This window comes from Rhinolophus sinicus, chromosome 6, assembly GCF_057876585.1.
Source record: "Rhinolophus sinicus isolate RSI-liver-muscle chromosome 6, RSI-T2T, whole genome shotgun sequence".
Lineage (NCBI taxonomy): Eukaryota > Metazoa > Chordata > Mammalia > Chiroptera > Rhinolophidae > Rhinolophus > Rhinolophus sinicus.
The window spans coordinates 40,459-62,608 of NC_142506.1; the positions used below are offsets into that span (position 1 = coordinate 40,459).

General features: G+C 53.6%; 2 protein-coding genes across 12 annotated transcripts in view; both read left to right on the plus strand.

The window, feature by feature from the left end:
- Positions 1-12,627, plus strand: part of ZNF16 (zinc finger protein 16) — a 25,944-nt gene extending 13,317 nt beyond the window's left edge. For 6 of the 9 annotated variants that reach the window (XM_088799233.1, XM_088799231.1, XM_088799234.1 and 3 more), the window contains exon 3: positions 368-2,540. In XM_088799233.1, coding sequence (XP_088655359.1) covers positions 368-2,214 — 1,847 coding nt within the window. In that variant the 3' untranslated portion in view covers positions 2,215-2,540. Of the gene's footprint in view, positions 1-367; positions 2,541-2,771; positions 3,304-3,351; positions 3,469-12,565 lie in introns of those variants that run through there. The other 3 variants (XR_016021618.1, XM_088799229.1, XM_088799230.1) reach the window with 3 other exon arrangements.
- Positions 3,454-19,320, plus strand: ZNF250 (zinc finger protein 250). 3 transcript variants are annotated; one of them, XM_088799277.1, is made up of 5 exons: positions 3,454-3,468; positions 12,600-12,661; positions 12,904-13,030; positions 13,217-13,330; positions 17,221-19,320. In XM_088799277.1, exons 2-5 carry the CDS (start codon positions 12,620-12,622, stop codon positions 18,540-18,542), a joined length of 1,605 nt encoding a protein of 534 aa, XP_088655403.1. In that variant the 5' UTR covers positions 3,454-3,468; positions 12,600-12,619; the 3' UTR covers positions 18,543-19,320. The 3 variants fall into 3 exon arrangements, with proteins under 3 accessions (XP_088655403.1, XP_019572649.1, XP_019572651.1); XM_019717090.3 differs by lacking the exon at positions 3,454-3,468 and adding an exon at positions 6,963-7,052 and having other exon boundaries at positions 12,566-12,661; XM_019717092.3 differs by lacking the exon at positions 3,454-3,468 and adding an exon at positions 6,969-7,052.
- The last annotated feature ends 2,830 nt before the right edge of the window (positions 19,321-22,150 follow it).

Sequence of the window (22,150 nt, forward strand, 5' to 3'; positions counted from 1 at the left end):
ACAAATGCCATTAGTTAGCACTGCGTGGACAGGCCGTGAAGCTGGCACCATGTTTCCTGGACAAGCAGGTGGAACATTCACGAATGTGTTGCGAGGCATGTACTTACTGTTTTCCTTGTACAAGTGGGAGGGGTGGGTTTGGGACACATACCAGGGTATAGCCAACAGGACTTGCTGATGACCTGCTGGGTGACAGGAGAGGCAGTCAGGAGCACCGAGAGTTTGGCCTGACCCAGGAGGTGCACTGCCAGTGACTTCTTGAGGTGCAAGTGCTGGGACTACACCCCCAGTGGTTCCCACAGGCCCAGCCTTGTCATCTGTGTTTTTTCCTGTTTCCTTCCAAGTGACTTTATGTTTGTCGTTTCAGATTGGAACGCCAGGATTGAGGGCAAGGAGTTTCTTCAGAAGGAAGACATTTCTGATGATTTGGAATCAGAAGTAGAAACATCAAAAAATGATACCAGTGGTTTTTCCCAGGTGCCTGAGCTTGGGGAACTCTGTGATGACCTATTAGGAACACACTGGGGAGTCCCTGGCGACACGAGACGGATACAGTCCCTCTGCCAGGAGGAGGACATCATACCAAGGACAGTGCTCTTTAAAAGCCCCTTAGTGGGGAGGGAGCTGGACTGTGAGGGTTTTGAGACAAGCTTCAGTCTGAGCCCACACATGGTGGCATACCCAGAAACCCCTGTAGAAGAGAGGCCACATGCGTACATGTGTGGTCCAACCCTCCAACACAGCAGGGACCTAAGTAGCCATGAGGAGCTTCACTCAGCTGAAAGCTCCTTCATATGTAGCGAGTGTGGGAAGACCTTCAGACGAAACCCTGAGCTCATTCGGCATCGGATTGTCCACTCTGGACAGAAATCTTTCCTGTGTGATGAGTGCAGAAAGGCCTTCCACCAGGACTTGGTTCTTACAAGTCACCAGAGGGCTCGTGTGCGCGATAAGCCCTACGTGTGCCATGAATGTGGGAAGGCCTTCCGTGTCCACTCAGACCTCGTTAAGCATCAGAGCACCCACAGCGCAGAGAAGACTTGCATCTGTGCCGAGTGTGGAAAGGCCTTCCGTCAGAACGCCAGCCTTAAGAAACACCAGAAGTGTCACATGAGCCAGAAGCCCTATGAGTGCAGTGACTGTGGGAAGGCCTTCAGGCGGAGCTCCAACCTCATCCAGCATCAGAGAATTCATTCTGGGGAGAAGCCGTACGTGTGCAGTGATTGTGGGAAGGCCTTCAGACGGAGCTCGAACCTCATCAAACACCACCGCATCCACACAGGCGAGAAGCCTTTTGAGTGTAATGCGTGTGGGAAGGCCTTCAGCCAGAGCTCACACCTGCGGAAGCACCAGCGGGTGCACACAGGCGAGAGGCCTTATGAGTGTGATGAGTGTGGCAAGCCATTCAGCCGGATCTCTAATCTCATTAAGCACCACCGGGTCCACACAGGAGAGAGACCCTATAAGTGCAATGACTGCGGAAAGGCCTTCAGCCAGAGTTCAAGCCTCATTCAACATCGGCGCATTCACACTGGAGAGAAGCCCCATGTGTGTAATGTGTGTGGAAAAGCCTTTAGTTACAGCTCCGTGCTCAGAAAGCACCAGATAATCCATACGGGAGAGAAGCCCTATGAATGTAGCGTGTGCGGGAAGGCATTCAGCCACAGCTCGGCCCTCATTCAGCACCAAGGTGTGCACACCGGTGACAAGCCCTACGAGTGTCGTGAATGCGGGAAGACGTTCGGCCGCAGCTCCAACCTCATCCTTCACCAGCGAGTTCACACCGGAGAGAAGCCCTATGAATGTACCGAATGTGGGAAAACCTTCAGCCAGAGCTCAACTCTCATTCAGCATCAGAGAATCCACAATGGATTGAAACCCCATGAGTGTAACCAGTGTGGGAAAGCCTTCAACAGAAGCTCAAACCTCATCCACCACCAGAAAGTTCACACTGGAGAGAAGCCGTATACGTGCGTTGAGTGTGGTAAGGGCTTCAGCCAGAGCTCCCACCTCATTCAGCATCAGATCATCCACACTGGTGAGCGGCCCTACAAGTGCAGTGAGTGTGGGAAATCCTTCAGCCAGCGCTCGGTCCTTATCCAGCACCAGAGGATTCACACTGGAGAGAAGCCCTACGACTGCACTGCATGTGGGAAAGCCTTCAGTCAGCGGTCAAAGTTGGTCAAGCACCAGCTGACCCACACCAGGGAGTGAGTCCAAACGCGGCTCCTGTCTGCCTCTTCTGGCCACCTCCCACATTCGAAGACAGGCACACTCCCTGCCCTCCACCCCACAACCTGATGTCCACAAAGCCTGGGGTCCTCCTTTGAGACGTCTTTCACAGGCTCCCTCCCCTCCTTTCTCCTCCATTGCTCCCACCTCATGTGAACTCTTGTTTCTTTGGTTTGTTTTCACATTTTGTTATGAGGCTGCCATATTTGTTAGGAGGGTAAAGATGATGGAGGCTACATATTTACAAATAGAGCTTTTTACTATAATCAGACATAACCAAAAAAGTAAACAGCTTTGGTTCGAGATGATCACAGTAGTTGTTTTGTTCAGTAATTAGTTCCAAGCAGTGCATTCTTCATTGATGGTGGGAATTCATGTTCCGTTTACATAAAATCAGGTCTGATTTCTGTCACCCTCCTGCAGTGTGGTACGTACTCACCACCAGTCCCTCCCCCTTTCTTGCCATTCCGTAATGACACAACTCTGCCCTGATGCTCCCTTTGTGCCATCTGTAGTCTGACATTGTGCTTTCTCCTCAGGGCTCCGCTGTGACTCAGGTCTACTCAGGGCTGCTGCACACTTACACCTGCGGCTATTCCAGCCTCCAGCTCTGCCTTGCGGTCCTGGCTGTCAGCCCACAGAGGCCAGCCCTCTCCTTGCTCTTCTGTTCTCCCTACACGCGCCCAGGCTTGGAGTTTATTCCCAGATCCATTCATCACCAGACATTTATGAAGCACCTACTAGGTGCCCCTGGAAGGTAGGGCTGTCCCTTCTCAGTTTCCCAGAGCTGTGTCAATGCTCCCTGTACCACAGGCCTCCACACTGTTAGGAGACCGCCCCCCCCGCCCCCCCCCCCGGTGCTGAGACAGGTGGAGGACATGCGGTGGGCATAGTAGCTGTGGGAGGCCCGCATTTATGTGTAATTCACATAAAGGAGTGTGTCCCTTGGCCCTGTCTCGGCAGAACTGATCCAATTCAGGGGCATGCCATCTGCAGCCTGAGGGGTTTTAACTTAGGATGTTTTGTTTGCAAAGAAAAATGGTCTAGAGAAGCAAATTTCTGTCAACCACAGCCTGTTTCTTTTTATTTTCATGGTGTCCTTGAAAATGTGTTTCTCAGGAAAAACTCCTGTGTCCATGTGACAGCCTGAGAAGTCCTTGTCTCTGATGTGTGGTCTGGGCGCCTCCACTGAGCCAGATGGACGGAGCCTGTCCATGCCGCAGGGGCCACTCCAAGGTAATAGGGAGTCCCTTGTGTTCTTTTTTCATTTTGGTGCATTAATTATTTTTTATCAAAACACACTTAATTACTTAAATTACTAGTTTATATGGTAGGGATACATAGAAAGAGACATTGGGGCTAGGAGAAAGGGGAAAATGGGAAGAGGGGTACAGTGAGGAACCATCACAAAGCCCAGCCTGGACTGGGGATTGAACACTGCTCCCCAGATACCTTAGAACACCCATCCCTTCCTTGTGGTTGACCATGGACCCCAGCCCACCTGCCCTGGTGCTGCTCTCATCTTAAGGAGGGTATTCTTCAAAAGGGTGGAAATTGTGGCTCTTCATTTCCTAACCAGGATATCCCTGATAAATGCCAGACTCACGAGACAGCACAATTGGTCAAGCAGGCTTCTTAGCACCAGTGGCCTCACGAACAAATGGCCCCATTTGCACATTTGTATAAACTGTGACATCACTTAAGAGTTGCCCCCTTTGGGGTAAAGGATGCTGGGAGTCTCTAGCCTTGCAGATGCCCCAAAATATCAAGGTCACAGACGTCTGTACCTCTGCTCAGGCCATGGTACTAGGCCTCACAACGACACTCTCATCCCCTCCAGAGCTCCAGACATCACTGACAGTGGTCAGGGCTCTCCTGTCACAACTCAGAACACACGATGCTGGGCCCTCCGAATCACCAGCCGCAGGATGCATGCCGCACGGTGCCATGGGCTTAAGTTCTAATTCAATGAGATGAAACGTGGCGTATTTCAGTCATCAGAGATCAGGGGTGGATTGTACTGAGCAGTCAGACTTCCCTTTCTCATGTTTACTGACAACCTTGAAGTTTCCTCCTCCTCTGCCCCATCGGGACCAGCTGATAAGGAAGCTGGGTGCTCCCTCCTTGATGCCAGGGGGAAATTCAAACCACACAAACCTTCATCTATACTTGGGAGCCCTCCCGCCACCCCACCAGCTCACAGTCAAGACCCAGGCCAGGACCCTTTCCCGCTCTTAAGCCACTTTGCACCTGTGTGTCAGTCCTGCCCTTCCTCAAAGACCTCCATGACGTGAGTAATAAACCTCACACCTTCAGGAAAAATAAAAGCCGCTCTTGGTCCCCACCCCTTCTACTCTGCCCTTTGGAGTGTAGATGTCAGCAAATTCCTGTGTATTGTGACCTCTCTGAAAGTCCCCTCCACCTTCTTTAATGAAAACCTGGTTGCCTCCTGACCACAGGTCCCCCCGAAGTCCCCCTCCCCACGTACTACTGGAAATGGAGATTGGGACCTAGCTCCCACATCCACGTCCAGATGTTCCTACCTCCAACATCCCAACTCCGTTGACAACAGCCAAAAAGGCAGCCCCAGCAGCTGGCCCAGTCCCGACTGTGCCAGGATCTTTATGTTCTTGGTAGAGTCCTGGGAGACCCCTTTAGGGACTCCCACAGCTCATGCCCCAAAAGTGAGGGACAAGATTGATGTGGGGGAAGAAATGGTCTTCCCAACATCTGCATGCTTCCTCCACACAGCTAACAAGGCTACTGCGGTGCAGTGGGGGGGGGGGGGGGGAGGGGGCAGCGGCAGGACCAGGACCCAGAGCAGTCTTCAAGCCTTAGTGGGTCTGGAGGGGGATCTGGGGTCTGAGAGGGGAACCCTTAGGGTTCTGATGGTGCAGGCCACTCTGAGCAGCTCTGGCAGCAGTGGCATCTCAGAGCCAGACAATCCTCACTGGTCCCTGGGCTTCCCTGTAAGTAACACAAAAGTGTTGGCGCAGGCTGCCTCATGCCACACAGTGAGCCAAACGTGTGAGCGGCAGTGGCACCTGCCCAGACCTTTCACAGCACTCACCACCTCTGGACATGTGTGATTCACATTGTATTCCGGTGCCACCTGATGGCCCGTTCCTGTTGGGTCCATGAGGACAGAGACTTCCCAGAAATGTGGCTCGCTTTGTCCACTGATGTACCCCCAGCACTGAGAACAGGGCCCAGCACACAATCGGCGCTCAGTAAATACTGTGCTTGTTGAAGCAGAGCCAGAGAAGAGGTGGCACAGGTGGGCACAGAAAGTCTGCTGGGGGAAATGCTAGTTAAATCTAAGGGAGGGATCTACAGGTAGGACTGTATTGTTCTTTCAACCTTTATGAATGTCAACACTTGCTAAATATAACGTTGTGGAGGAGAAAGCAGGTTATGCTGAGAAGGTCCTAGAAGCATCACTTCTCTGTTGGGACCAAGGTTGCTGGTCAGAGCTCACTCCCCGTTTTTAAAGGTAAACTGAGGCATATTAAAATTTTGAAGTTTATTTGAGCAAACATGGATTGGAATCCCGGCCCCGCCAAACAGAAATTAGGAGCTCTGGGAGGTTTTGAGAGACGCAGAGGCGAAGCACAGAAACTGGCCACAGCACCAACAGTTGCCTTGTCCCGAAGCCCAGCTGGGGGTTGCTTAAGCAGGTACCCAGGTATTAGAGCCACCCCAGACTAATGGGCTCCTTGTTTAGTTACTTTAACACCCAACTGGCAAAACGATCTAGGACAACCCAATAAAGGGGCCAAACTCTGACGACCTTGGCCCTGAGCTTCAAAGTCCCTTGGTAGAGGGGACCCTGCTACCGGGGAGTATGCGGTAACCCGAGTTCCCTGTGGGAAGCTGATCTCGCTCTCCACAAAGTGGGAACCTCTGCCTTCGGGCTGTTAGAAGAGACTGGTGGGAGCACTAGCTCGCGTCCCACAGCTGCCCGGTAACCATGGAATCATTGCCACATCCTACCCACTGCCTGTCTGCCTTGGGCCTCCGAGCAGACGGAACCTCTCAGGGCACCGGCTCAGCCCTCACGCCCTCCCTAGCCCTCTGGCCGGCCTGTCTTTCCTGAGAGCCTCTGAGCCCCACAACCCACGTGCCAGACGGAAGGTCAATGGCCGGTTCTTCGGAAGTCAGCGGGTGCCCTAACCTTTCCCCTCTGGCAGCCTTCTCTCCTTGAGGGCGCGTCTGCGCCGCTGTAACGCCCACTGCCCTCCCCGGCGCAAGGCTTAACCGAGCTGTAAAATCGGTAAACACCAGTGCAAGTTGACAAAGAGACGGTCACTGTCACATGACCACCCCCCCCCCCAGACCCTTGCCGGGTTCCCAGGCAGCAACCAGACCCTACACTTCGGAGAGAGTGCAACCGCCACGAGCGGAGAAGGGACCCGGCAGCGCAAAGGCCCGACGCCCAGCGCGACAGACCGTCGCGATTGCCCGCAAAGCGGGTGGGAACGGGTGGAACGGGAGCCTCCCCGAGGCTGCCGGAAGTGCGACCTGCGCGAGGCCAGGGCGCAGTGTGGCCTCTCTAGGCGGCGCGGAGGCCTCGGTTCTCGGCGGCTCCAGAGCGCTCGGCTCAGCTGTGAGTCAGGCGAAAGGCGCCGGGAGGGGGAGGCGGGGCCGACGGCCGCCCTAGGAGATGTTGCACCCTAGGATTGGTGGTTCAGGTGTGGAGGCGGGGCAAGGGGAGGCGGGCCCCTCGGGATTGGTGAATGTGCAGATGAGGCGGGACGTCCCCTTTGTCCGAGTGCGCAGCAGGCGGTCCCCCCTGCGCTTGTGAGGCTGCGGTGTCCACGGTGAGTTAGGGGTGCGGGTTGGCGCCGGCGGCCGGGACCATGTCCCCTCACTGACGCGGGAGCCGACGTGCTCTCCACATGGGTCCGGTGCTTCCCTGAGAGCACGCACTGTCCCACCCATTCGCGCTGCTCCCCCCCCCCCCCGGGACTTTCAGCACCCCCTTTCCGGACCCCACCCCCAACCCTTTGCCACGTCCGGAACCCCACTCCTCTGCGCCTGCCACACCCGAACCTTGTCCCCGGGGAACCCTCTCCCGCCGGCGGCGAGTCCTGTCGGAGACTCGGCGAAGAGGACGGGGCGCAGCTGACGGGAGGGTGGTCGGCCTCGCGCGGAGGTTTCCCCAAATTCAGAGCCAGCGCGGAGAGGCCCAGGCCTCACGCGGACCTCGCGGCGCCAAAAAGCGCGTCCGTCTGGCAGGAAACCTCCTTTGGGGGCTGATTAGCTAAAGTGCTTCTTGCCGAATTTCATACCCTCCCTCCATTTTTCCATCGATGCTGTCTGTTCCCTATTACTTTGTTAAGAGCCCTTTTTAACGAATGAGACAAACCTTTCCTAACAGTTTGCAAATATTTCCCGTTTGTCATTTGCTTTTTAGTATTTTAAGATGCAGTGATTTCTTAAACATGAATACAACCATGTCAGAAAACTATAAAGAGTGAAAGTCACCCTCGGAGATAAGCCGCCGGTGTGCGCGGAGGAGGCACTGGCTGCTTTGCTTTGTGTCCTTTCCGGATCTTACGTGCGCTTTTTTGTTTTTAGCCTAAAAGGGAAGCTCCGGGTGGGGGCGCGCCCATCTGCGGGACGACGAGGTCTTTTTTGTTTTCTCTGCTACAAACTGTCTTGGCTGCGGGTTCGATGGGCTCTGACACCCGGTTCCCCTATAGGGCGACTCTGAGGTGGAGTGAGGTCGAGGCTGGGGCCTCAGCGTCGATGTCCCGCTTTCTCGCCAGATCAGTGTCTTAGTTTCCCTTCCCCGATGATTGGGGAGGTCGTAATTCACAATCATGTGTCTTTAGCCTTTGTATTTCCTTTGTGATCTGCCAGTTCACATTTTCCACATATGTTGAAAATATTCTTCTCAAATGGTCGTTTGATTCTCGTTATGATGTTTTGTTCTAGTCTGGGGTTTTTTGAGACAGAAGACTTCAAGTTTTTAATGGTCAAATATTTACCCTTAAGGCTTTTGTGCTTTGTGCTATGTTTTAAAAGGCTTTCCTCACTTCAACATTATTTTCAAAATAAACTCTTGTTTTTTTCTGATGCCTGTAAAATATTGGATCCATCTGGAGTTTATTTTGATGTGGAGTTAGTTGTGAATCCAGCTTCATTTTTTTCCTCTAAATCATGCTATTACTAGGAATACTTCTTGAATAATACATCTTTCCTTGATTTGGAAAACCACCCACCTTTGTCGTGTATGAAATTCTTACATGTGTTTGGGCCCATTTCTGGAATGTGTGGTGGCTTTTGATTTTCATGCAGCACATCTGTGAGTCTTTGTACCCCAGGCTTTCTGCTTTTGGTATTTTGATTCAAAAGGCCCTTCCTTTTCTCTAAACTAATGAAAATTTACCTGAATTTTTATTCAAGTTTTACTTATGAAGCTATGTTAGATTTTAACTTATTCATTAATTAGCCCAATGGATTCATTAGTCGTTTGGTACATGGTATGTGATGATCTAAATTTTTTGTCCTATGTTTTGTCCTTTTGCCTTCGCTCTACTCTCTGGGAGATGTGTTGACTTTTGTGTGAAGGTGTGATTTTCTTTTTCTCAAAGCATTTACCCCATTGTTGTAGCACCATTTACTGAACCATCTCTCACCCAGAGATTTCAGTCGTGGACTTGTACCTGCTCTGTTGGTCACTTGCTCCGGAAGGTTACAGAGTGGTGCCTTCTGCTTGCTTACACGTGGCTCAGAGCTGACTCTTCTGAAGATGTGACCACCTGGAAGCCAGGGTCTCCCAACAGGAATACCTGGGGATGCAGTGGTGAGGATGGAGGGAGATCCTGGGAGCCGGCCACCCCAGATGGGCACTCTGAGGGTGCCTGTCCCAGTTTGTCATCGTGGGCGAGGTCTTTGGAAGGACAGGCATGCTTGAATTCCAACAAGGATGATAAGTTCCTAAAGCTTAGCTTGCAAAACAAACCAGTAATGATAAAATTTAACTTGTAAGCTCTGCGTCTCTGCAGTCATTTTTTTAGATCCTGCCTGTGTTTGCGGCTGTTCAGTCACCACTGAGACCCCGCTTGGCAGAGCGTCTCCCTGCAGGTGGCTTCCTTCCCCTTTTTCTCTTAAGTGTTTAGGTTTTTCCCTAGGGAGATTTCAAAAAAGCAAGCCTCTTGCACCTGAAGAATGACAGACTAGACTGAAGGGTGGATGGGTCTCTGGTGTGGGCATCCAAGAGTGGTACTGTTGTTACTTAGCCCAGTGTTGGGGGTGGCATAGCCTCCAAAATCCTCTCTCACACTCCGTGGTGATGATTCTGGGGACCATCTGAATAGGACCTGTCATTTCCCACCTGTTCTCCCTTCCTGTGGAAACTCCTGTGTTTTGACCACAGACCACAGCCTACAATTGGGCATCAGCATCATGGGCACGAGGAAGGGGGCAGCTTGTTACAAGCCAGTTTCGGGGGTTGGGTGGGTGGAAGTCCGTGGTACCGGCACGGTCAGGCGAGGGCCCTGCTGGCTGCAGACTTCTTGCTGGGTCCTCAGGGGTGGAGGAGCAGCGGGCTCTCTGGGGTCTCCCATAAGGCACCACTCCCAGCCGAGAGGCCACCCTTATGGCCGGTGCACCTCCCAAAGGCCCCACCTTCAGTCATTACACTGGGCATTAGGGTTTCACCGGATGAATGTGGGAGGCACAAACATGCGGAGGTCATCCTAGGTAGAGATCTTCCTTTTTGTGCTTTTCTAAGACTCATCCAGATGGAGATCTTCCCTTGCTCCGTCCCCACCCGCCGTGGTGCCTTGCGCATGTTGACAGCCAGGTTTCTGAGTTAATCTAACTGAATGAGATAGAAACCCCTTGTCCATCAGCACCTGACTGCACCACACTGTTCTGAGCATGCGTCTCGCTAAGCGGGCTCTCCTCCTGAGACCCTCAGAGGAGGGTTTTGTCTCCCCATTTCACAGGTGGTCGCCCTGGGGCCATTGTTTATGAAACGGGGGTATTACCGACATGCTGTCTGCACCCCGTGCTTTCGCCTCCCTGTCCAGCCGCCTGGCATAGCCTAAATGTTTCTCATGGGTGCATGGCCTGTGTGTGGAAGGACAGCGTTGGCCTTGGTGGCCACACCATCCTTGAGCCTGCATCCATCCCAGGAGGGCATCTACTGTGCAGGGGCGAAGTTGACTCGGGTGAGCACTGCCCGGAGACTTTCCAAAGAAGGTACATTACAAGCTCGGCTGCCCACCCGTGGTCTCTGTGCCCTGGTACTTGCTGCTGTTCTAAGGGGTGTGAAGTGTGGTCTCATTGCTCTTTTAAGTCTATTCACTTTTCCAACACACCTTGGGCATTGACTGCTCTGCTGGGACTGGGAGGGAAGGTGTGGGAGCTGGGGGAGGCAGAGGCCTCCAGGGGGTCAGAAAGGGCCTCAGTGAGGGGCCAGCGACGTGGCCAGCACAGGCAGGGGATGGAGCCCAGGGCAGTCACTGTGCCCCAGTGGGGACAAGCAAAGGACCCTAGTGTAACTAGGCCATGTTCTGGGTGAACTGGGAGGTTGGATTAGGAGGAAGAAAGGTGGTGTCAGGGTCAGATCTGTGTACCGGTGTGCAAACTGAGCTGGGGGCTCAGTGTGGACACCGAGTGTCTGAGATGCTGTAGGAGACGTCCAGATGGAGGAAGGGGGCTGCCTCTGTGCTCCCCTGAGGAGGAGGAGAGCCTGGAGGAGGGCTGCACCCAGTGCCAGAGCCACGCACGACATGGGGCAGGAGCCAGCCTGGCCCAGTGCTTGTGGCCACATGACCCAGTGCCTCCTGGGTCAGCAGGACCGACCGCCAGCAACTACTGTGGGGGTCCCTGTGGGGTCCCAGCCCAGTGTGAATGACCGTCCACCTCTGCCAGGTTCCCAGGGAAGCAGAACTCGATCTTTCGTGAAGGTCAAATTCTCATGCCGATGAGGATGGATGGAGGCCCCAGCTGAGAGAGCAGTGTCTAGGGGACTTGTTGGGGACTGAATGTCCCCACTGCCAACAGTAGACCCAGCTTTGGCCACATGGAGGTCAAAGGAGACCCTGACCAGGGCCCCTTCAGGGTGGGGGGATGGGACAGGGACCACTCGAGGGGAGAGTGACCGACTGGCCATTTGAGGTAGAAGATATGGGAGACTCAAGAAAGGGATAAGGTGGGGTGGGAGGCAGAGCACACCGCGAGAGCAGCTTCCCAACCGTGGGTTCTGAGACCTGGTGAGGCGGGAGCACCCCCATTCTGTCAAGTTCTGCCCTCGCCTGCACTCCAGCGTCCATCATTCACATGAATGCTAAGGTGGTTTCACTCACTCTGTCAAAGACTCCATTGGAATTCTGATTGCAGTTGCATTGCACTTATACACGATTTTGGGGGAATGGGCACTTTTCGTGAGCAAGGCCAGGGCAGCTCAGGCCAGCGTCTTGCTCCTCCCCGGTCTCCTGTTCTGTTCCTCCGGCAGCCGCAGTGAGCTCAATGTCTTCCAGAAAGTTGTCCGGACAAACATATGCACACACGTGATGATTCACAGAGAAAACCGGGTGGCGCCCCCTGCTGCCTGCCCCGGGCCCTCCCTCCGTGGTTCCAGCACATGTAAAGTTTGGTGGTTCTTGCGCTATTTTTCCTGGAGCGACACATTTTGGCCATGTGTCCCGTTGCAGACCCTCCTTGGCACTCGAGATGTGAACCCTATTCCCCCTTCAGGACAGCTCCTGTTGCCCCTTTTTTCCCATCAATTTGGTGTGACAGACACCTCATCTTAACTTGTCCTGTCATGTCCCCAGAACCTACCTGCCCCCAGACCTCCTGTCCAATGCTCAGACAAAATGCTTGGGTCACCATGGACTCAAGCCGCCAGAACCCCACCCCACCATGTGCTGACAGCCCCACACATTGGAGCACCGCTGCCCCCGGGCACACCGGGCATGGCTGAGGTTTCAGTGGTGTCAAGCCAAGCATGCAGGGCCTGGCGTGGGGTCCCCACAGAAGGGGCCTCAAGCAGAACCGTCCATTCCCAGCTGCCTCTCATTGGGGGTGGTCTCTGGGGGCTGCCTGGCACCCACACCAGACCTGATGGCAGCTTGGACGTGTGAAAGCGCTCACGTGGGCCCCTGTGTGAGCTGGATACATGGCCCAGAGCCCTCAGGAGGCACAGCGTCCCCATGCATCTCAGACACCTGACCTTCCTGGTCCATGGCCAGATTGCTCAGGAACTGCATGTTTATGCGGCTCCTGAACTGTGGGATCAGAGTTCACATGGGCAGGGCTCCCCAGGAAGTCAGGGTCTGCCCGGGCCCCTCATGTGCTCTCTTCTCTTCCTCAGCCCTAAAGGCTTCTCCAATCCCCATCTTCCTCAGACACCCCAGAGGAGCGGGCGATGGCAGCGGCCAGGCTCCTGCCGCCTCCGGCGGGACCCCAGGTGAGCTGCCCTGAATTTCCTCTTGGTCCTCCCTGCCCAGGGCTCCTGGTGGCAGCATGAATGCCACTGCACCCCCTGAACTCTGTGGCTCCTTCCTGTCACCCCAGTGAGCTCTCAGGGTGCCCCTGTGTGTGGCACAGGGCTTTCCCCCCATTTCAGAGTGTGCCCCACCCCATATTGCTTGCACCCACTTCGCCTCAGACGTGGAAAGTCAGTCTGACCTGCAGCCCCTGTCATTCCAGGTCAAGGTGACCTTTGAGGATGTGGCCGTGTTCCTCTCTCAGGAGGAGTGGGACCACCTGTGCCCTGCTCAGCGGGGCCTCTACCGACATGTGATGATGGAGACCTACGGGAATGTGGTTTCTCTGGGTATGGCCCCTCAGCAGGCTTGTCTGTGTCTGTGTGCTCGACCTGGGATGGGGTCAAAGGGTGGGGCCTGGGCTCTCCCTGGATTCTCAGCTACAGAGGAGGTTAGTTGTGTCTGTCTCGCGCCTACAGGCTGCTCAGGTGAGGTGGGGACACTCCAGACAAAAGGGCTTTTCTCCCCATGAGCAGGACTTCCAGGAACCAAGCCCAACGTGATCTCCCAGCTGGAGCGAGGAGAGGAGCCATGGGTCCTGGATGGGCAGGGTGCAGCGGAGAGCAGGGGCCTGGGCAGTGGCCATTCAGGTAAGTGGGAGGAGCTAGCCTCCTTCACTGCGTGCTGAGCTGGCCACAGTGGCTGTGGGCGTGGACGGGAGACAGCAGGAGCGGCTTCCACCTGGGGCCTCTTCTCACAAAGGAGCTGGCGGGCGGGCAGGCCGGTGGCCCAGAGAAGTGAGCACATTCTCATGGTGATGAGAATCTCTGCCAGGTCCCCGTCCTTATGGGACATTCAGTTTCTAGGGTTACCTGGTGATGTAGAAAAGAACGAAGCATTCTAGATGTGAAGGGAAGCTGAGCTGATCATTGTGGTGAGGTCTGGAAGCACGCTGTTTGAGAAGAACAGGGAGCCCGCCATCCCCATGTCTTTCGAGCCTTGTCCTGGGGTCCCCACACACTACATAAGGCAAGATAAACAAAACACAACAAAGCTAAAGCTAGAAGAATTGGTAAAAAAGAAAAGCAGTTTGCAGTTCTTATGATTGTCTACTTGGAAAAAGATTGATTAGCATTCACTAGTGTGGTTGGAAACATCATTTTCCTTTCAATTCGTCAGCAACAGGCGTGATTATTTTTTTCCCAGTGTCATTGCAACATACATACAAGCACCGTGTAAGTTTCAGTAGTACAGCATAATGATTTGACTTACAGATACTGTGAAACGGTGACCACAGTAAGTTAAGTCGATTAACATCCACTATCTCATAGAGATCCAACAAAAAGGAAAAGAAAATAAAAGGTTTTTTAAGGTGTGATTGTAAAAAAAATAACATTTACAACAGCAGCAGACATACAAAGAACCAAGTAGTCACTCTAATAAAAGATGTGCATGGCTGTCATGGAGAGAATTGTGGAAAGAAAGATGACAGCACATACGTCCACCATGATGGCAGCGTTCTGCCGTTGCATGAGGTGTACTTCGGTGAAGGGAAGTGACAGCTGAGTCCCGGGAGAGCCACGGTCAGCCTGTCCTGTAGGACATGACCCCCTCAGGGTGTGGGGACAACTCCAGTGTCTCAGGCGCAGTGCTGTCCGCCTTGTTTCCATGGACTGTGGACAGGGCTCTGGGTGCTGCAGACAGCTAGCCTCTGGTCACCTGTAAAACCAGGTATCTATCCCCTGGGGAACTCGGGTTCCCAGTGAGTGTAAAGGCAGATACAGCATCACGTTCTGGAAATCCTGCTCAGAACTCTAAACCGTGCGCTGGCTGCAACGTAGTGGGCAGGAGAACACAGCCTGACCTGAGCTCCCTGGCGGCTGGTATGGTCTCAGCGGGTGGACATCATAGACCAGTGCCCTACGAATTTGATGCCAAAGACACTGAAATTCTCAGCACGGAGGGTTGGAGACTAGAAGTTTCTGAACAGAAATGCCCTCTAGTGCCTCTGATGAACAGGCAGTCCTGGAGGAGACGCCACTGGGTGGTGGGCAACATTAAGCTGTCACGTGGTGGTCTGGCTACGGGGACACGGGCTTGGACACTGCTGTAGGAAGAGGAAGATGAGAGATCAGAGAAACACAGACCTTGAAGGCCCACCAGCTGCAGGAGGAGAGGAGGAGCTAAGTTCTGTTTTGGACTTGACCGGAGTGTGCGGGTGGGCCATCCAAATAGAGCAACCACGGGGGCTTGGAATTGTGGGAGTTGGGAGGGCAGGAGTGCGGCTGACGCTTGCAGTGGGTGTGGGCAGCAGCTTAATGAGGCCTGGAGTGGGACACCAGCCTGTACAGCACCTTGGGAACCCCTCACCCTCTGTCATTTCTGGAACGGACCCCAGTGAAGCCCCCCATGCCCAATCTTGCCTCTTCCCAGGCAAGCTGGTATGGAGGGTTTGCTGCCTCCAGGCAACCTCCATCCTTTTGCAAGAAGTGTTAGCATTTGGCACATCTCAGTCCCGCCAAGGTAGCCATTCCCTGGATGTCAAAGCCATCACAGATGAAGTCAAGCACGTGTTTTATTATTGGTCTCCTCGCCCCAAATCTTTCTCCAAACTTCTGTCAGAAGTCCATCCCAAAAGGTCCCCAGGGCTTTGTGGAGGGATCCTTGGATGCTGAATGTGTTATTTTTCAAGGGTCCTTGGTGGGGTTTGAGGAGGCCCATTTACACAGTACCTGTATTCCCAAATCAAGTTCTGAACCAATTAAAAGTTAAAGTTATGGCTCAATAGTGCCGTTAGCACACACACAAAACTTTTTTAAAAAAAATTTTATTGGGGAAGGGGAACAGGACTTTATTGGGGAACAGTGTATTTTCAGGACATTTTTTATTGGGGAACAGTAGCGTATTTTGCCCAGCACTCATCAGCTCCAGCCAAGTCAAGTTGTCCTTTCAATCTTAGTTGTGGAGGGCGCAGCTCAGCTCCAGGTCCAGTTGCTGTTAGTTGCAGGGGGCACAGCCCACCATCCCTTGCGGGAGTCCAATCTGGCAACCTTGTGGTTGAGAGCATGTGTTCCAAACAACTGAGCCATCTCGCCATCCGGCTCCGTGGCAGCTCATTAACTTCATTCTAGTTGTGGAGGGCGCAGCCCCCTGGCCCATGTGGGAATCGAACTGGCAACCCTGTTGCCCAGAGCTTGTGGTATAACCAGCTGTGCCACCTGTCCCCCCCGCCCCCCCCCGGACAAAACTTTTTAAAGATAAGCAGATGGGACTTGAAAGTATCCTTACTACATATGATCACAGTTGGAAAATGTAATTGTTTGCCATTCACTATGTTTCTCTATGATCCCAGAGTGACTTACTTTCTACCAGGTTCAGACAGAGTGGGGCTTCCATCCTGGGGCCCACCCTGTAGACACAGCAGAATGTGGGCTCCATACCCTGAGAGAGCCCAGTTCTTCCCAAACGAACCAGTGAAATAAGTGATTCTACCTCACTGTTAGGGATGGAGGGAAAAAGCAGGCTGCACGCGCGCACATGCGCACACGGTGCCTTCCTAGTGCAGACTCGGCATTTTCAAAGCTGGGCTTCTGGAGAGCTGCTGGCCCTGGCACCTGTGATAGAGAGAGCCCTGTGTGTCCTTGTGTGGCAACAGACGGTGCGCCTTCCCTCCTTATATCTTTCTCTGCGGGCTGCGCTTCTCTTTCTGGAACATCGCTCACGAACAACACGGTTTTTAACGCTGTCCCTGGCAGAGGCCTTTGGGAAGATGGTGGTGGCAGCTCGGTGGGTGGGGTTGGCGTCCCAAGGTCCAGGGCTGAGAGTAGGCACTCAGGCACTTCACAAGGGGCTTGCCTGCTGCCCAGGACAGGAAAACATGAAGGCCTGGCCATTTGTCTTGCTGTACTGCGAAGTTGGCCTCTTGCTCCTTCCGCCCTAGCCCTCCCCCACCGTGGAGCCAGATGCACCTATTACTCCCAGCATGCCTGTTCACCCCAGGGAGTCTTGGTCCATGAGTGGCATCTTGTCATCTTGGTGGCTCAGTGTCCGAGATTTAAAAACGATTGTCCTCAGCAACCCCTGCTCTCCCCAAGTGGCGCCGTCAGTCCACACAGTGCCGGACCTGTGGTAGAAACATCTACCCCAGCCTCCTCTGCCGTCATCGCCGCTCACCATCGTGTCCATCTGGTCTTGTACCCTGGTGCATTCTCCACAGATAAGGTCACAGCACCTCACCGGGCTTTGCTGCCATGTGTTGTAGCTGTCTGCCCCACAGGGCTCTGTGTAGTCGTGGGTCCTGCATTTATTCCTAGTAGCCTCTGGATGACCAGTGCATGGGACTTCAGGGAGGGCAGGGCTCAGGCAGCAATGGGCTGTCCTCTGCTGCCCTGTGACGCCGCTTGTTTTTCCATCCCTCCGGCTCACACAGCCATGTGCAGCACCCCTCATCACCTGACCACCTTCAGGGTTGCTCGGGCCCTGCAATTTCGAATGGGTTAACGTATGCGTTAACGTTTTCACTTTGGATTTGTTATTTCAGAATGTGAGAACAAGGGAGGAATCAAAAATAGAGATTTGAGTCTGGATCCGGTCATTTCAGAGGAAATATTGCTTCCAGGGGAAAGACCCCTGGGGTGCACTGGTCCCGGGAGTTGTGAACCTGAGCGCAGCTCCTGTCTCAGGGCCAGCCCTGTTGTCCCCCTGGACAGGCAGACCCTGCGCCCTGCCGACCCTGCCACCGGGCAGCAGCCTGTTCACAGCGTGGACAGGCCCTTCAGGTGCATCGAATGCGGGAAGGCCTTCAGCCGCAGCTCCCACCTCCTGCAGCACCAGAGGACCCACACGGGCGAGAAGCCCTACGTGTGCGGCGAGTGTGGCAAGGCCTTCAGCCAGAGCTCGGTCCTCAGCAAGCACCGGCGGATCCACACGGGGGAGAAGCCCTACGCGTGCGCGGAGTGCGGCAAGGCCTTCCGTGTAAGCTCCGACCTGGCGCAGCATCACAAGATCCACACGGGCGAGAAGCCGCACGAGTGTCCCGAGTGCCGCAAGGCCTTCACGCAGCTGTCACATCTCATCCAGCACCAGCGCATCCACACGGGCGAGCGGCCCTACGTGTGCCCGCTGTGCGGTAAGGCCTTCAACCACAGCACGGTGCTGCGCAGCCACCAGCGCGTGCACACCGGGGAGAAGCCGCACGCATGCGCCGACTGCGGCCGAGCTTTCAGTGTGAAAAGGACGCTGCTGCAGCACCAGCGCGTGCACACCGGCGAGAAGCCCTACGCGTGCGGCCAATGTGGCCGCGCCTTCAGCGACCGCTCCGTGCTCATTCAGCACCACAACGTGCACACCGGAGAGAAGCCCTACGAGTGCGGCGAGTGCGGCAAGGCCTTCAGCCACCGCTCCACGCTCATGAACCACGAGCGCATCCACACGGAGGAGAAGCCGTACGGCTGCTACGCGTGCGGGAAGGCCTTCGTGCAGCACTCGCACCTCATCCAGCACCAGCGCGTGCACACGGGAGAGAAGCCCTATGTGTGCGGAGAGTGCGGCCACGCCTTCAGCGCCCGCCGCTCGCTCGTGCAGCACGAGAGGATCCACACGGGTGAGCGGCCCTTCCGCTGCACGCAGTGCGCCAAGGCCTTCAGCCTCAAGGCCACGCTGATCGTGCACCTGCGGACACACACTGGCGAGCGGCCCTACGAGTGCGGCCGCTGCGGCAAGGCCTTCAGCCAGTACTCCGTGCTTATCCAGCACCAGCGCATCCACACGGGCGAGCGGCCCTACGAGTGCGGCGAGTGCGGCCGCGCCTTCAACCAGCACGGGCACCTGATCCAGCACCAGAAGGTGCACCGGAAGCTGTGACGCTGTCCGAGAGCCCGCGCATGCCGGGCGCGTGGTGCGCAAACAAGTGTCGGCAGGGAGCGCTAAGCAGCCATTCCGTGGAAATCCGTAGAGGAATCGCACTCCTGTAGGGAGTTTGGTAAAGCAGCCACAACTCGTTCTTTAACGTCAGACTGTTTGACGTGGGAAACAAAGGGAGTTACGGCATAAGGACTACTTACTGTCACAGTAAGACTTGGTTACGTTCCAAATAAATTTTTTTCTTAGAAAATTAGCATGCTTTCCTAAATACAGTGGTTATTCAGATTATTGTACTTAGAGTGCCGTTTTCAGTATTCAGTTAAAGTACTAAAATGCCCTGTGGATAAAATGCTATTAAAAGATGGTCATCAAGTAGCATCAGGTAATACACCTGGAAATCCTAAGTGTGTGGACCCACGTGTTTTGTATTTAAAAAAAGAAAAAGTCTCAAGATTAGTGAGAAATGATGTAAACTTAGAAAAAATTTTATCTAGTGCCTGAACTCTATTCCAGATCAGAAGTGATGTCTTCACTTTTCAGTAAAAATTCAACTCACAGATGGATCTTTTCCTCAAAACCCACCCTTATGACTTATGGACCCTGTGCCGCAGAAATCAAGGGTTGTCTTGGGCCTCTGAGCTCTGTTTGCGCAGAGTAGGGGAGCTCCGCACCCAAGCCCAGATTTCATACCTGATGCACCAATTTGTGCTTCCAAAAAACGATACTGAAAAGACTTCTTCGGTGCATATTTTTAAAATAAAGTTCTCAAATTCAAAGATCTCTGTTTTTCTATCTCAAATATTTCTTTCCCTAAGTTTAAAGGGTTTGGTTTTGTTTCCTTTTTTGATTCCTGGTTCCCAAAATCTATTACCATTGTCATATACTGTGATGAGTCTGGTTTATTAAAAAAATTACAATTCTCAAAAACGTTATCAGCTTCTCAGGAGAATCTAAGCCCTGGGTGTTGATCCTTAAGCCCACAGCAGTCCACTGTGATGCAGGTGAAAGCTTGTTTTCCCTTCTATGCAGACACCGGTGAGGAGCTGATCACCGAGGTATACTCATAAATCCCCACAAAGGGGCACCACTAACCCTCGCCGATGGAGCCCACAGCTGGCATCTGACTCAGTAGCTGCCGCCCATAGCCCACCACCACTGAGGGCACAATTCCTAACCCTGTGGAAGTTAAAGCAAGAAATAGCCATGTTCACATCAGGATGAGAATAGTCTGGTTAGATTGTACTGTTCGGTGTACAGAATGTCACTGTGGCTTTTCTTCCTATTGGCTGCCACTGTCTCAGTGAGTGTCAGGCTCCGTGTCCATGGAGCTGGGAGGTGAGTACAGCGTTTTCTGCGGAGGTGCCTTGGGCACAGCATTTTTGCCGTTGGCTCCCCAAGAAGCAGGCGGTAGCCCCCAGCCTGCTGGAACATGGCCATCTGCCCTTGGAAGTGGCATCAGAAGCCAAGGTGACTTCTGGGGTCCCGCTCACCCTGATAATAGTCTCCTCAGCCATTACCTCCCAACTCTGACTTGTCAGCAGCATTCACAATTCCACTGGATTTTCTCATTTTATTCTGAAACCTTTACATTTTATGTATTTAAATCTTTCTATTTATACTGTTTCTCTTTGAAGCTAGCAAGAATGACAGTTCTCTTCAAATTTTCTATTATTTGGAAAACATTTAGTCCACCTGAAAATTATTTCTGTGTAACTGTATAACGTGACATCTTCCAATAAAAAAAGCAATGACTGGAACACATTTGTGGCTGAGGGGAAAGCAGAGACTTTGGAGAAGGATCTGCAAATCAGCGTGCATGGGGCACGAGCCGCAGTTCGCGACAAGGAGCCAGACAACCTGGAGAGCCTGGAAGATGCTCAGGTGTTCCCGTTCCAAACAGACGAGGACATGCCAGCCCTCATGGTCAGTTAGGGAAGGGTATTCTGGAACTCACAGAGCTGTGATGGTGTGGGGACAGGCTGTTTTTATGTGTGGCTAATGCTGTTAACGCAGTCCACTTCAGGTGTGGGGACAGGACCCACCTCACGAAGAACATGATGGCACTCCAGGACTCGGTATGGCAGATGCCAGGCAGTGCAAGGCAGCCCTCAGGGAGGCAGGGGCAGCTGAGGCTGCTCCATATACATGGTCTAGTGGGTGGAGGCTCAGGAGGGTATTTGGCAGGCGCTGGCTCTGCCCTGGGGTAGGAGGCCAACATGGGTGGCAGTTCGAGCCACACTGTGTGGTCTCTGCTATGGCACACCTGGGTAAGTTTGGGAAACACTTGATTTCTACATAAAAGTTCCTGAGCGGAAAAGTGCAGATGAGGTGGAATGGAGTTCAGGTGTCCCCACGACTTGCACTCACTTCTAACACCAATCACAAATTTACAGGTCACCACGATGACCTTCAGGTTCAATAATTGGCTACAAGGACTCAGAACTTACCTTGCAGGCTGATGAACACATGCTGTGTGTTATAGGGATGGCACCCTGCCAGGGGTTGCATGGGGCACAACCCAGGAAGACTACCAAATGTGGGGCTTCTGTTGTCCTCCACTGGAATCACGGACAGCAGTTCTTTCCTGGCACGGATGTGTGATGCTGTGAACAGGGCAGTACCAAGAAGAGAAGCTCATCTGAGCCTTGGCACCCAGAGTTTGTATTGGCTTGCTGACGTCAACAGAGCTGACCGCCTGCATGACTGGCATCAGTCTCCAGCCCCTCCAGAGGTCGAGCTGATGCCTCCTGACCCAAAGCCCCCGGCATAAATCATACAGTTGGTGTAGACAATCAGTCATGGCGCACGGCTACAGGTAAACGGTACAGGATGCATGCAGGAAATGGACAGGTTGGGCCAGGCCGGGTGTGGAGGCCACAGCCATCTCCAGCAGGGACCGGAGAGCCTAGAGGCCACCAGCCCGAAGGGACACTTGGACTAGCCCAGCTCCTGAGGATGGGTGGGAGCAGCCAGATCCAGCTTCCAGTGACTCAGATCTGATGTCCTGCTTGGGTCTGTTCCCTCGGAATGTGCCCAGGGACAGCACACTGTGAGCATGACCCCACTGGCCTCTCCATGTCCATTGGGTGGGTGCTGTTACCTATTTTACCCGGAACACGCACTCTAGACAGCCAAAGGCCTCAGCTGTCAGGCCCTCTGACCCCACAGTTGACAATCTGGCTCATAGCTAGCTGCCCAGAGCTCTTCACAATTACTGATTAACAAACAGCACACGGTCAATGACGACCTCCAAAGGCCCTGTCATTAGCAGCCACTGTTTGTCATCTTGTGAGTTGAGGAAACCGTAGGACAGCTGCAAGGAGTTAGCCCACCGGACTCCCAGGAGTGACTACCCAAGAAGGCTCAGTGGAAACATCTAGAACCAGCGGTCCTTTTTTCCATGCTGCACCCACACACACACACACACACACACACACACGCACAGTCTTGACACTTGACTCTTGTGAAAATGTGTCACCAACTCATATTACGAGCCCTCTTGAGCCAAAAACAAAACAGCCAAGAAAACGTCAAACCATTTCTCTAGTTTTGCACAATGACAACAGCATATCCGCCTTCCAGGTACACTATTCTGTAAAAGATGCTTA